Source organism: Leptonotus elevatus, chromosome 6 (genome assembly GCF_054856555.1).
Source record: "Leptonotus elevatus isolate MCC_2025b chromosome 6, RoL_Lele_1.0, whole genome shotgun sequence".
Classification (NCBI taxonomy): domain Eukaryota; kingdom Metazoa; phylum Chordata; class Actinopteri; order Syngnathiformes; family Syngnathidae; genus Leptonotus; species Leptonotus elevatus.
Window position 1 is genome coordinate 16,457,808 of NC_141244.1, and position 15,887 is coordinate 16,473,694.

Below are 15,887 nucleotides of genomic sequence, written 5' to 3' on the forward strand. Positions count from 1 at the left end.
CAAAGGCCCAAATAGGCTCACATTCGCAATGATACGTATAGCTTCACAATGTAATGAAATCAAACTCAAGATTTGTATCGAAAAAGTCTTTCTTTACAAATCTAATAATGCTCACTTATGATTGGATACAACTGTAGTGTATCATATCTGTATAATTCTTTACTGCATTCACCTACGCGAAAAGGTCGAAATACAAAAAAAAAATACAAAATCACCGCAACCCAATTAATAAAGACATCAATTAAATTATTTGTCCAGTTCTTTGACAGGATCTCAGTAGAGTATAATTAAACACACAGTTGGATCGTCATCTTCCTGTGTGTTAATTTTTTTAATTCAACGCTTCTCTGCTAACAAAATTTAAAATAGTAATAATAAAGTAGAAACTAAATGTAGGGTGTTGTGGTGAGTAGAAAAAGAAAAGCAAAATAATCTGTTTAGTTCAGCAAGCAAAGGGAAGTTTGTCAACATCTGACGTCATAAAACTGTACATCATTTAAAATACAATACATATTTTTACAAATGTGCTCTAATATGTTATTTATTTGAAACTGAATGTAAACATAGTACATACTGTACTATTAAAAAATAACTTTAATTTAAAGTGAGCGTGAAATGTGAAATCATATTGAATTTGTGTGTGTGTGTGCGTGTGTGTGTGTGTGCGATGCAGTTTGAGAAGACATGAAATATGACATGTCAACAGGATGTGATTCATAATAAACACTTGAGTCACCGAAGACAATAGTGGGCTAACTTCTTTTTTTGTCATGTTGCAGGAAGCCGTTAGCGTTAGCCTACTCTGGTTCGCAGAACTCTCATTTGTCATAAAGACATAAAGAGATGTCTTTATGTTTAGCGTCGTCCGATAACGTGGGATGTGTTGAGTGATTCACATCCATTTCGCAGATGACAAATAGTGAACGTAAACCTTGGCAGAGGTTTACGCTCTGTGAGTTCTCTTATCTTAATAGACCTCTTGTTTTGAATCTCATTCGATAGTGACGATGGAGTGTATTGAGTGTATAAATCTGAACTCTATGATGTTGTCCAAAGTCTGGTGAAATATAACCATCCCTTTCTTGTCATCCAGGAGTCAATTAAAACAAGCTTATGCACATGGATTGTAGGGTGGAGAGGTAAGTCAACATCAAGTGACACAATACTTGCTCTCACGCACTCCAACACACGTGATGGAAGATGTTGATTAGCGGTGTAATAAACAACTCCGCCCCAACCTTTATCACCAAACCATAATAAACGACACATGTTGCAGAGCTACAGTATATAACAAGGGAAGGAGGGGAACACTGACCTTCCAAAGAGTGCTTCAACATGACCGTCACAAGCGGGATAGTAGAAGAAGTCAAACTGGAGAGCGTATCCCTGCATCCAATTGGAGGAAGGGGAGCAGCAATGGCCGCCCCGGAGGATCATCAGCCGCTGTGCATCTTTGGCACGGGAGATTTGGGACGCTCCCTGGGCCTGCGCCTGCTGCAGACCGGCTGCGGGGTGGTGTACGGCAGCCGCAGGCCCCGCAGCTGCGGCCCTTTGCCGCAAGGAGCTCAGGTGAAACACGCCATTCAGCTCGAATGAATGCCTTTGCAAGTAAATGGTGATTTACAAGGGTGTGAATGTTTGCGCCGCGCAGGTGATGAGCCATGAGGCGGCGGCCAAGGCGGCTCGACTCATCTTCATTTGTGTTCACAGAGAACATTACACATTCATGGAGACGCTGGCACCTTGTTTGGAAGGAAAGGTGAATTGATGGCTGATGTGTTTTGTAATGATGCACCTAATTTTATATAATATTGACCTAGCAGCTGCACGGCATATTTTACATAAACAATATAAATGATTTTCAGCTTATTTACTGGTTTCAGGATGCAACCAACATGATGTAAACTATGTATATAACTACGCATACTACATATGTACTATATGGGGGTGCTGGTTGTTCCTTTAATTCCCTTATATACGAAAATTAGGATCAGCCGGCCTTTGTGCCACGGAAAATACAACACCTTCAATCAAAACGTCTCACAGACATTACTTTTCATCTTTAACATAGATATTCATTTAACAATTTGTTATTAAGGTGTCTATAGTCATACTGATACAAGTTAGCAATATCATGGTTACAATAATTAGTGACATGGTTTAATATGCCGCTAAAAAAAGTTTTTTTTTTATTACAATCGGCCATTAAATTCAAATAAATGTGTGCTAAGTATATCACACTTATAAAAAAAAATTAATCACAGTAACCTGCTCAAAATACAACTGAAAAATGTCAATTTTAAAATTTATTCAGGATTATCATGTTCATTTTGTATCTGATTACTTCCGTAAAAATGATGTACAATCTGATAAGTGTTAAATTTGGCATTCAAGCTAGTCACGTTTATCTACAAGCTTTTAGTCTTTATCTCATGTTTAAAGCAAGCCCGTAGCTGCCAACTCTATATCCGTGAAGGATGCTAATTAAATGATATAAATAAACCTGTTTACGTCTTAGAATAGCAGTCGCAAGGTTAGGTAACATGTAAATGCGCATTTGTTGTTTTTCTTTCACAGGTGCTGGTGGATCTCAGTAATAATTTGAAGAAAGGCATGTACAAAGAAGCCAACGCTGCCTACTTGCAAAGGTAACAGACTTGTGTAAGTCTTACCTGAATATGTTGAATTTGATCGTTTTTGTCTGGCATATATAACAGTTTACCTCAACGATGATTTTTCATTGTTTTGTGGTAGTGAGTGTCCAGAACTGTAATCAGTTTTAAGTACAGATTGAAAGAGTTGGACTTTTTTATTCAGACTTTTTTCTGTCTCTTAAAAAAAATAAAAATTGCACATTCTAATTACAATTATTATAATGTGAATTCTATATCCCTTATCCATGCAATAGACAAAATCTGTAGTGACCAAGCATTTATTGTATTATGTAGATTAATTTGAAAGTTTCATGCATACACTTCTCCACCTTTAACCAAGACAATATTTGCATGTGAAGTTCAGGTATTATGTTTGTCCACTTGGGCTCGCCATCAACACATTCTCCATCAGAGAAACTATGAATATGAAGTGAACATATACGTACAATCTCTAGGTTTCCTGAATATAGCATTAGCCACTGTGGTTTACATGATGGTGTCAGTTGAGGCTGCTGGCAATTTTTTTTTGATTATCATATTTTATTTGTTTAATGAAGTGATTCAAGGAGCGCCAGCCACTGTTCTCATCCATTACTCTGATTGGCCCCTGATTCATTTTCAAAAATAAAATAAAAAATTTTGGGGTGGGGGGGAGTTATAAATAGTTTTTTTTTTCATTATTATTTATTTATTTATTTATTTTTGCCGAGGAGCAAAACCCCGTTTTTGATTGGAAACACATATTGGAGGTTTATCTGAATTTTTTTTGAAAGATTTGTTTGGGTATAGAAAAAAATATTTTTCCCCAGTTTTCTCAATTTATTTCCATGGGCATCAATTATACGTGGATTTTCGCTATTCACCAGCCGGCACATATTTTCTCCATATTTAAAACGGCATTTTTGTCATGCATCTGGGTTGGAAGTGTGTGATCTTATGTGGCCTCCCCAGTAGTGCTGATTTAAAAAAAAAAATGGTGACCCCCTTCGTCAATTAAGTTTCCCATCCCTGCTCTATGTATACCAACTGTTATGGATTTAAAAAAAATTCTAACTACTGGCGGCAGACTATATTCAAGAAGCTAACAATGTTTACTTTAATGGAGCCAAAGCTAACAAAAGAGGTAACTTCCGTGCATATAGTTCAGAAATGTTTCATATGAAAGTGTTGACATTGATATTTTCTCTTAAAAACATTTTATTTTTCCCTTATAATATTGGGATTTTTTTCCTCCAGTGTAGTGTTCATCCTCCTTTGTCATAGTCTTTCATCTCTGACTATATTCTATCCTTTTTTTTTATGTGTTGAATATTTTGGTCAAATGCTTAAAAGTTTCATCTTTGAAAACAAACAAGCAAACAAAAAAAACATTTCAGGGCGGAAGTGTCCAGAAAGCCCACTTAAGATGTGAGACATCAAAAGGCGCCCACTGAATCCTAAAGAAACGAAACCACTTCCTTGGCTCGGACAGCCCGCTGAGTTTCGATTTAGTCCAAGTGGAGACATTGATTTGTGACATTCAGACCCCTCTCGTTCCCCCCCCCCATCTCTCTTTTTGAGAGGGGTGTTGAAAAATGTCAGCTAAAGTCTTTGCTGTGTGTTCTCCAGACTGGTCCCTGGAGCAACTGTGGTGAAAGGCCTTAACACGCTGTCTGCCTGGGCTCTGCAGAATGGTCTTCTGACAGGAAAACAGGTGAGTGGGGGTCGAGGGGATGGAAAAACTTAAAAGGTATGAGCTGAATGGAGGAAAACCACGCTGGAACACAGTGGCGCAGGCGGTATTGTAAAGGGGATGGAGCGCAAGGTCAATTCTATTCAATTCATTAGCAGCAAGCCCTTGAAATGTATTAGAGCATAATAAGAAATTGCTGGCCTGGTCCAGTTCAATCTGTTTTCATGAAGCCCAAAATTCTTCTATAGTACTCACCAATAGGAAGAAAACGCCGTGCCGTATTGATTCCGTCTACACTGCTGCACGTTATTGATTTTTCCCCGTTTCCGTATCAATGCGAGAGAAAACGAGGGCAGTACTTGTAAAAACACACAAGCTAACACACTTTATGATGTTAGAAAGTTGAAAGAACAGTGTTTATTGCAGCTTCCGCTTCACAGCTACAAAGGGAAACACAAACATGTGCGCACCTCTGGAGACCAAACCTGAATCTGCCTCAAATCCTCGGCAACACAAACAAGCCGCATGCACGCACACAAACGCACACACACACACATCCACAAATATCCTTTCACATGCTGATACCACTGCAGTGCTCCATTTTCTTTCAAAAAAGGTGAACAGCAGTGTCCCTCCAACACATGGAAGAAGAGTTAGTGGTGGAATATAATTTACAATTGAACTTTTAAATGCTAAAGTAAAAACGTTATTGACTGTAGAAGGAATTTTTTTTACTGAATTAATATTTTAACATTCTTGACTAGCACACACTTGGAAATAGGGCTGTCCGATTATGAAGAAAATATTAATCACGATTATTTTTGGTAATAATTGAAATCACGATTAGGACGATCATTATTAAATAATCAAACGTAAAAATTATCAAGACAAATAAAATTATTTGAAACACTATAATCATGCAAGTTCCTTTTGGATGAAGCAAAAATTTATAAAAATTAGTTATTTAAAAAAAAAATTAAAAGGTGCAAATATATAAATTTAAACAACTCAAAATTTGAATTTATCTTTTTTTTAATGATCTTGCTGATTTTGTAATTGTGGAGTGTAATAATTGAAATTGTAATTAAATTTTGATTAATTGCACAGCCCTACTTGTAAGGTAAAAATATTTAGTAAAAAGTCAAATAAAATCAGACTTCTGTGTACTTTATGAGTACATCATCATCATTTTTTTTACATTCTTAACTGTCAAACAACAATGAAATGTGTATTCGTCTTTTCACAAATCGTTGTTTTTGTTATATATGCAATAAATGTCCAATAGGTGAGTCTCTTCACATAAAAACTAAATGCAGTTGACTTTCCGTTGTTGATCGAGCAGCCAGGACAGAAACGTCTGTCACAGTAGATCCGAATTTCCGCTTCTCTCGTTATAATCACACTTTTCCATCACAAAAAATCACAAAACAATAAAGAAGCAGTCAAACACGTAAGGATGGAGATATGCAGAAGTCTCATGCGATATTGGCACACTTCACTTGAGTCATGTCAGGTTTGATTTGAAAAGTTTTCATCAAAAACGGTAGCACTTCGATGGCATTCAAGATTTCCCTCTACCACACATTTTGAATGTCTAAAATACAAACTCTATAGACAGTATGTGTAAAATAGAGCAATAAGAATTTCTATTGCCATGAACTCTGACGCATTTTCCACTCATTCCTTTTATTGTCTGCATGCAACCCATTTTATCAGTAAACACTATTGACTATTGTGACCCGCACTGGACCAGGGGTCATTCAGGGAGCCACTCAGGGTTGCAGTGTCTTGTCCAAGCACACAATAAACCTGTGCTGTTGGTAATCCTTGTCACGTGGCCACATCTGATAATACCACTTCTTATTTTGCTTGATATCAGAGCAGTAAAAACATTAGTGTTATCCTCTGTTACTGCACTCTATAAAGAGAATTGTTGAACCCTTCTAAGATTACAAACTGAATTGTTGACCAACAACAAAATCGCTTCAATTGGTAACATATGATTGAATTAAGTCTGCACGCTCTACTATAAATCGAAGATGAAAGCTGATAGATGCAGTCAAAGTAAAACCATCAGGGCTCTTCATACTCATCTGGGCATTGGTGGACCATGCATGATGTAGAAAAAGGTTTAATATTACCTTTTTAAACGGCATAATGCACTTTTAAGTTGAATTTAATATAGTCACTTTGGATTAATTTTGGATTAACTTAATTCAAGTGAATATATTAAGATTAATGAACTAATAATTAATTAAAGTTAATATAGTCACTTTGGATTAACTTAATTCAATCGTGTGTTACCAATTGAAGCGTTTTTATTTAAATTGGTTCAACAATTCTCTTTGTGAGTGTCGGTGGGAAAGATGGCAATTGGATCTCTTATACTGGATTGTTTTTAATTTGAATTTTGTTGTTGTTGTTATGGAAAAGTCTATTCACTTTTATTCCCATTCCATTTTTTTTTTATCAGCATTTCCAAGGTACATGTTTTACATCACAATAATATCAGAGCACACCGTCCACCAAACAAAAGTATATACAGTATTAAAATAAACATGATCTGGTCTGAATTTACTCACAGATTTACTTATACAGTTTGAAAAACAGGCCTGCTTATTATTATTATTATTATTTATTTTCTTCTTATTATTCTTATTTCCATTGGCACACTTGATGAACTCTCACGACACACTAGTAGTTGGGAAACACTACTGTATATAGCCAACTACCTGTAATTGAGACTGATTCAACAGTGCCTCTGCTGGTAGGAACCAAGTCCTGCACGCTATTTTGTCTCAAATGCTATAAAACAGGCTTCATTAATAATCAATTCCACATTACCAACAGAGAATTGTCATCTAAGGAGCAAGTAATTGATTATTATGCACATTTGTAGTATACATATATATATATATATGATGTCAAGAATAAGTAATAACAGTTAGACTGGATAGTTTCCCTTTTTTGGGTGGTTGTGTCATATTTACATTCCGTTGGCGATTTAGTCTGTCGGCTGTCCCCTGCTGTTATGCTGCAGTAATGTAAGGAGACATGGCTGGCTGCCCGGTCCACTTACACACACCTGGGGGAAAACTGCTCAGTTGACTCGCCTGTCAAACTTTCCTCTCCGTCTCCTCCTGCCCACCCCACATACACATATTTAATCGCCTTATCTCAGAGTAGCAAGTTTAATAATAAACTCCAGCATGGCGAGATGTAGAAATGGGATCAGCGAATGAACATGCTTAAGCCTGCAAGAGTTCCCACTCCAGCTTCAGGATACAACAACAAAAAAATTTAAAAAAAATTTGCACACAAGCTTTGACACCTTGAGTGCATCGCGATGTCGTGTGCAGACAGCAGCTTATAAAAGTGAAATATTTTCATTATCAGCAACAGCGCAGAACAACAGGCAGGTAAACAGAAACATTAAAACAGATCTATTTCGACTGGCTTTGCAGGGACTGTTTTAAAAGACAAGTCGACCCCCCCCCCCCCAAAAAAAAAAAATTGGGGGGGGGGGCCCCAAACAATTTTTTTATTGACAATAATATGTTGTATGTGACCTCACTAGTCTAAAGATGACATTCTGATTGATATTACATTTATGGAATATGAGTTAAACAGCAAAATCCAGCCGTTTTTATCCATCTCAGGGGGCAGCCATTTTGCCACTTGCTGTTGACTGAAGATGACAGCTCAGTTTCAGAATACTGTGAGCTGTGATTGGTTGTTGCCTGAGCCCTGAGCAACTTTGATGTCATCTTCAGTCAATAGCAAGTGGCAAAAGGGCCGCCCCCTAAGATGGCCAAAAACGGGTGGATTTTGCTTCATAACTCATATTCCCAAAATTTTATATTAATTAACAAATTAATAATAATAATTTATTATTAATTAACAAAATAGAATAAACATCAGGCCTGCTCAGACCACATCTAAATGACAGCACAGCTAGTCTAATGGGATTTTGGTGAATGTCAAGATGCCATGTTTACACTAGTGAGGTACATATAGGATATTATTGTCAAGAAATGTTTAAGATTAGGACAAGACGCTGCTGGCAGGTACATTTGTCATGTATGCGTGCATTAAAGGTAGTCACCATTTTTAATGTTTTTATATTTTGAAAATATTTGATATCCCTAAAAATCTTTGAAATACAATCTTTCGCCTGGGTCAATAAATATATCCTAATGTCATTTTTTTTTTATTATTAATAGTACTACTAGGGACACAAAAAGCTATTACTTTGATAGGCAGATGTTTTCTAAATGTATTCAAACACAAACACACAAATACAGTACGTCAGTCGAACATCCCCTTCGTAAGAAATCTTAAACAAATAAATGTTTTTTAAAAATAACTATTCAGCGCAGGATTAAAAATCAATGTTACAAAAAAGTCCGAATTGAGCATTTTTATTCATTCATTTGAAGAACTCTTGAAACAGTTTAAGATGTTCTCTTCATTGCAGCAAAATAACAAACTATTATGTCCATTTTTTTTAATATGACATCAAATCTCCATCCAGGTCTACCTTTGTGGCAACAGTGCTGAGGCAAAGCAGTCTGTAGCGGAAGTTGCCACCAAGATGGGCCTAACAGTTTTGGACAGGGGGTCTCTGTCAGCGGCTCAAGAGCTGGAGGACTTCCCCCTGCGGCTGTTCCCCGAGTGGAGGCTGCCTCTCCAAATTGCTGTTGGCCTCGCCGCCTTCTTCTATTTGTATCTGCTCATCAGAGACGTCATCTATGCCTACGTAGAGCAGGGGAAGGACATCTCCTACAGAATCACGATGACCCTGGCCAACAAGGTGACTCAACTCAACTTTATGTATACAGCACTTTAAAACAACACAAAGTAAAGATCATTACAAATAAATAAATAGCAGGCCTCCTCAGACCACGTCTAAATACTAGAACAGCTAGTCTAATGGGATTTTGGTAAATTTGTTGGGGCACAGGCAGACAGATTCTGAGCTCTGGAGACGCGTGCAGTAGATTTCAAATGTGTTTCATTCATAAATATGTAAACAGCTGGAATCACTATATTATATGTTTAAATTATCCCATTGTGGCACATCTATGGGTGGCACATGAACAATGGGAGTGGTGGGAGGCTTCTAAGGGCCCATTTCACAGCACAGAAATGAATCTGCTATGTCAACACTCTAGTGCGCAACTAGCATGTCGTATTTGAAGAGAGTGAAAGGAGATGCTTTGATTGGCCAAGATTGAAGTCGGCTGTGACCACTCCCACAGCGGTGCAGCCCTCCTTCTCGCAAATCTGCCGGTCTGTCGTCTTTTATTTTATTTTATTTTATTTTATTTTATTTTATTTTATTTCCTTTTATTTCATTTTATTTCATTTTATTTCATTTTATTTCATTTTATTTCATTTTATTTCATTTTATTTCATTTTATTTCATTTTATTTCTTTTTATTTCATTTTATTTATGTCTACAGAGTTGAGTTCACGTCGACAATCGTTTGGTTGGAATCCTAATCGTTAATATTCCATTCAGTTGTAATGATGGTTAGGAACGCAACTGAAGGCCAAAAGTGGGAGGAGCAGTTGGCAGTATTTGTTAGAGATAAAATGCTCCAATCTCTTAGGAATAAGAGAAAGACCAGCATTGTATGTGGAAGACAACCAGTACAGTCCAGTCGCAATTAATTCAATGCCCAGAGAAAACAATGGCGTACTCACAGGAAGGTCACTGTGAACTAACATTTCGTAACACGTGTTCACTGTTTCCTTCCAGGTGTTTCCCATCGTGTCGCTTGTCATGTTGTCGCTGTGTTACCTTCCCGGTGTTTTAGCCGCTTTCTTTCAGCTCTACAGAGGAACCAAATACAAGTAGGGTATCTTCACAATTTGTAAGAAGCTACTTTCCACACGAGTCAAATGTGCATGACTTAAAGTTTGCATGTGTGTGTCTCTTATTATGCAGGCGATTCCCTAACTGGCTGGACCGCTGGATGCTGTGTAGGAAGCAAATGGGCCTGGTCGCTTTGGGCTTTGCTTTTCTCCATGCCATCTGCACATTCGTTATTCCTATCCGCTACTCGGTCAGACATAAACTCATCTCCCGTGTGGTGGACGAGGTACAGTGGTTTTAGCAACGATGTACAAAGTTGATCTGTACATTTACGCTAAAATCACAAATCAAAAGCACGAAATCTCTTGGTCAACATTAAAGCTCTTCTCCATCTCTCGCTCCCTTTAGATGAAGAACAACAAGACCACCCCATTTGACTTTAATTATACAGAAGCGTGGGGAACGGACTCGTTCTACGTCCTGGGCATTCTGGGTTTCTTCCTTTATGTCCTACTCGGCCTGACGTCGCTGCCCTCTGTGGGAGGCTCGCTCAGCTGGAGGGAGTTTAACTTCATTCAGGTCAGAGCTTGCAGGACTTGCACATCTTTTATGGTAATAGAGGGATGAGCTCGGGTGAGCGTTTTATTTTATTTATTTCGTTTTTTAGTTTTTTGTACCATGGGCATTTGACTGAGAAAATACAGAAATGTAGCCTCACGTTGTTGTTTTTTACTTACAAAATGCGACGACAATAGGAACATTTTACATTACCAGCCACTGCCTGTTCATTTAGAAAACATAATATAAGTGCAAAATAAAGGCAAGTAATTACAAGAGAAACAGTGGGAACGTTTAGCTTGGTCTACATGTGGTGAAGCAGTTTCAAAGACATTACAGGCTTACTGATTGGTAATTTAGTCACTATATAAAAACACATTATGGTTTTCAGGCATGTGAATCATGTTCAATCAAGTACTTTGAACTTTTGCTTGGTCATCATGTGGTGAAATTGTTTTTGAAGGCATCCTGATTTACTCATTGGTTAACGTATGATACAACATGGGCTTCAAGCATGTGAGTCAAGATGGTGATCAAGTATTTTCAATTTTCAATGTACATTTCATTGAATGCTCCTTGCTTTTGTAAAATTGTACCAATAGCCTGGTTTAGCGTTTGGACATGTCCCTCCGTTACCATATTTGTTAGCATAACTGAAGTTATTGTTGTTCATAATGACTTGGGCCTTTTTCTATTTTTTTTATCATTATTTTCAATTATTATATTTTGTAATATATATATATATATATATATATATATATATATATATATATATATATATATATATATATATATATATATATATATATATATATATATATAATTATTTTTTTCTAGACCCTATATTTATTATTATTATTAGTAGTAGTAGTAGTAGTAGTGGAAGTATTGAATTTAAAAGTTTCTTTCAAATCATCTGAACATGAAATTAAAAAGGTCACCAGGATAAAAATGTCTGAAACATAAAATATGTTTGTAGTATAGTATAAGAGTATTGTCATAATTGGCGATTACTTGATGAGGCATCTAATCTTGGGTGGAGACATGCATCAGCAAGACACGCAGATGGCAAAGATTGTCTCGTCATTTTTTTTGCAGCATACAAGACAATGCGGTGTCTACTGAAAATAAAAACGACAAGTTTTAATTTTTTTATTTTTTTTTAAAGAGTGCCCCAGCACCATTGTTCTCATGCTGTACTTCCTATCAGTAAAATCTCTTTTTAGGTCCTTTCTGATAAAACGTAATTATAAGTTTTTATCTGAGTTATTAAAGTGCTGTAAAAGCAATGTGTCACGGGGACTTTCTTCCCAAGTGACTAGTTAAGTAATTCCCTAACACACTACAGATGACTGGTTACTTTTAGCTCAGCATTTTAAATGTTAAGTTATTCATTAAACTGAATTATGATAGCAGGTATAATCCCACGTGAGCAGATTTGCTAATACAGCTCACGGGGGTGTGTGTGTGTGTGTGTGCGTGAAAAGGTTGTGTGCACGGATGGACTGATGGGAAAAAATATTCGGCGATGGAGGTCAAGATAATTGATCCTTTGAGTAGGGGAGAAAGAGACGACACAACTGAGATCGATTTGCATAGATTATCGTCATGATCACGCTTGTCAACAAGGGGATGCCTCGGATTTTAAAATGCATGAAGCAAAAGCCTTTACAGCTCTCAGTTGTGATTAAAAATAAAAATCCTTGATTATGATCATCTGAGGATGCAACTGTACTACAATCAAGTATGCTTCTGTGTGTGTTCAAGATGCTCTCTACTAAGTGATTAACAATAACCAAACAACAGGAGAACGCTAGGGCCCCAAAAACAATTATTCTGTAACAGCTGTGGAAAAAGGAAACCTTAAGAGAATGGTTCCACTATAAAACTTAATGTGACAATTTCTATTCATGAAGTCGGCAGGGGAGTAGTTTTATCCATCGACAAAAACACATCTGATGAGCCACATTTGCACCGTGTAATACAGTATGTTATTCGTACAAATGTATGCATGTGTTTTTCCTCTCGAGTAAAAATGGGTAACTTCTGAGCTTTTTGGCTGCAAGCAGTAATTACTCAGCGGAGCCTTAAATGTTGACATCCAGTTTGTTTAGAGCTCTTGACTATTGTCCATAAAACAAGCTAAAAACATGCCAATAAAGTGTATAATAATAATAATTATTATTATTATAATATTAATAATAATTATTATTATTTTATTATTATTATTACTATTATTATTATTATTATTATTATTGTACTTAAAAATAGTAAATAATTATAATAATAATGTGAACAATGTACTCAACTCTGGTATCATTGTGAGGGCCATTTGTTGGGGAAAGGAGGGGGAAACACTGAACAAGACTAAATTTGGAAAAAATATATTTTATGGCACATGTAGAATAAATATAAAATGTGTGATTAATTTGCGAGTAATCGTAAGCTAACTATGGAAGTCAAGGGATTAATTACGATTAAAAATGTTAATCGACGAAAAGCCCTTGTTTTTAACTCATTCACTCCCATCCATTTTCACTGAAGCAAACCTCTTCGCTCCCGGCTGTTTTACTGGATTTTGTCTGACTTTGCAAGGCCGACATTATTGTGTTATATTGCTATAAAAACATGGAACTACCAAAAGAAAGATTAGAGTCTCTTCTTTCATCAGGGAAAAAATATATATTTGTATCTCTTTCTCTTCTGCAGCAATTAGCATTAGAATCCAGCTAAGTTTCATAATCATTCATCAAATCTGTTTAAAACACTGGGGAAAAGAGCTTGTTGCAACATAGCCCCGGTTGATCTCTTATACTCTGCTGCCATCTGCTGGCCGTTTTTTGTAGTAGGTCAGAGGCTGCATCAAAACCTGTATGCTCTAGCATTAAAAAATATATTTCTTTTTTTTTTAACCAAAACAAAACATATAAATACGTTTTTGGGACCATGGCAATAAAAATAAAATATAATTTTTGTATACGTTTTTGATAACAAATTAGTTAATAAACAAAAATGTCTCTATGTAAACAGATTAGTAAAAGAGATTTTCTTGTTTACGTGTAATTACAAAATGTTTTTTTTGTTTGTTTTCCAGTCCAAACTAGGCCACCTGACCCTGTTCATATGCACGGCACACGGTTACATTTACGGCTGGAATAAATTCCTGCGCCCTGCAACGTACAAGTGGTACACCCCTCCAGGCTACATGCTGTGTCTGATTGTACCCTCCGTGGTGCTGGTGCTCAAGATATTGATCTTGCTGCCATGCGTGGACCGAACTCTCACCCGCATTCGACAGGGATGGGAGAGGAGCCCGAGCGTGGAGACGGGTCAGAACAAATCCACAAACCTGTGACCAAGAAGACTTTAATCAACTTTCTTCAGTAAGTAATGTTGATTAGTTTTGCACATGTTCAGCCAAATGGACGCGCCATCAAGGATATATATTATTTTTTTGATCTTTGAGAGATTTTATCTGCTTGTTGTTCGTCTTTCACCAAATGTGTCAAAAAATAGACTTCCATCCCTGGACGACGCACATTGTTTTGATAAACAGAGGCAATCATTTCCAGTCCTTTGCCCCAAAGTGGAGCATTCCCTGAAGCTGCTTCGTTCTCATCGCCCAAGTTTTCCTCCATCTCAAGGGCACTGCACACACAAAATTAGAATAAAGTGGTCGCTGCAGTGTAACGCTCTCCCTCAGCCGGTTTGATTAAACGTACTTCAACCAGTCTAAATTGTAAAAAATTTTTAGTTTGAATATAAAATAAAAATGTATATTTTATTCATACTTTCATATTTTATTATTTAAATGATTCTATTTCATATTGGTATATCATATTGGTTATATTGAATTTTGCCCACCCGTGCTTAAAGCAAGACAAGGCAATTTTATTTGACACTCTTGTTTTGTTTTTTTGTTTTGTTTTTGTTTCTGGTTTTATTGAACATAGAAACATAAGGAAAACACAAAACACATTACAAGTTTAAAATATAAATTGAAGTAAAAAAGAAAAGCAAGAATAGGAAGGTCATCTTCAGCAGTAAGAAGTATGAATTTGATACCTTCCTTAGTTTTTATGTAGAATTATTGCCTTTAAAAACACTTTTTTATTGAACATGACATCACGGGTGCTTAGGACTCAGGTACTGACCAATGAGCTCAGTTTGCAAAAGTCACATGACCAAACCCAGAAAACAGGTGAGCTGCAATTGGCCTTGTGATGTCATTTTCAGTCTACTTTAAAAGTACTTAGAATTAAAGTAAAGAAACAAACTAGGTTTCTAAGACCTTACTGTGAAATTGATTAAAAAATGTTTAAAATGGCCGATTTCACGTCTGTTGATATTTGTGTGGGACATAACAGCTAAATACTACTTGAGTCATCTGTTTCACATCACAAAAGCTTAATTCACATAATGGTATCAAACTCATCATTTGACGGTCCATTCCATGACATAGCAAAAAAACAACAACATTCAGTATTATTATGTGTCCGGGTTAAAAAAAAAAGAAAAAAGTGCTGACAAGAGCAGATGTGTGGGATCAGCAGGCGATTTGGTCAAACATTTGGTGAGTGTGGCGTGCTCAGCAGTGACAGCTGGTGGGCAGGTGAGGAGTGACAAGAAATGGAAGTTAATCAGATAACACGGAAGCAGAGGTGGCTCGTGAGGAGAACGCAGCAGCTGTCATGATCACATTCTCCTTCTCCCCCCGGGCAGAACATTTATGCAAGAAAAAAACTTTGTTATCCAGCATCTAATAACATTATCTGCTCACACAATCTGTAATCTCTCATACACCCTCCTCCATTCTTGTATTATCCTCACTTTGCCAAAGAATTAATGTTGATTTTAGGCTCTTTTGGATACCATCTTTGTGTGTGTGTATGTGTGTGCGTGTGTGTGTGTGTATGCTGAGATTTAAACGAGATTCAAATATTGCCCTGGGAAGCGATGAATCTAATAATGCACCGAGAAACTGTGAAACAAGCTGGCTTACATATTGTAATTTCCACTCGTGTTGAAATTTCACACACCTAGACAACTCTGATACGCGTAACATGATTATCTATGGCCTGCTAGGAAAAGTAAATAAACTGCTGCATTGTGGGTAAAGATGCACATCATGTACTGTAATGAAGAATTCACCCAGGACTCAACTGTGAAATGTACAACAGTT

General features: G+C 36.7%; 1 protein-coding gene across 1 annotated transcript; it reads left to right on the plus strand.

The window, feature by feature from the left end:
• Positions 1-1,335: 1,335 nt before the first annotated feature.
• On the plus strand, positions 1,336-14,060 carry LOC147172295 (metalloreductase STEAP4-like). Its single transcript, XM_086079013.1, has 9 exons — positions 1,336-1,569; positions 1,652-1,759; positions 2,578-2,648; positions 4,263-4,347; positions 8,861-9,139; positions 10,091-10,185; positions 10,280-10,433; positions 10,556-10,726; positions 13,800-14,060. Exons 1-9 carry the CDS (start codon positions 1,336-1,338, stop codon positions 14,058-14,060), a joined length of 1,458 nt encoding a protein of 485 aa, XP_085935139.1.
• The last annotated feature ends 1,827 nt before the right edge of the window (positions 14,061-15,887 follow it).

Excerpts from the sequence above, each read along its gene's own strand:
- LOC147172295 (XM_086079013.1), top strand. The coding sequence starts at position 1,336 with ATGACCGTCACAAGCGGGATAGTAGAAGAAGTCAAACTGGAGAGCGTA. Across the intron at positions 2,649-4,262 it reads AACGCTGCCTACTTGCAAAG|ACTGGTCCCTGGAGCAACTG; the intron begins GTAACAGACTTG and ends TGTGTTCTCCAG. Across the intron at positions 9,140-10,090 it reads CGATGACCCTGGCCAACAAG|GTGTTTCCCATCGTGTCGCT; the intron begins GTGACTCAACTC and ends GTTTCCTTCCAG.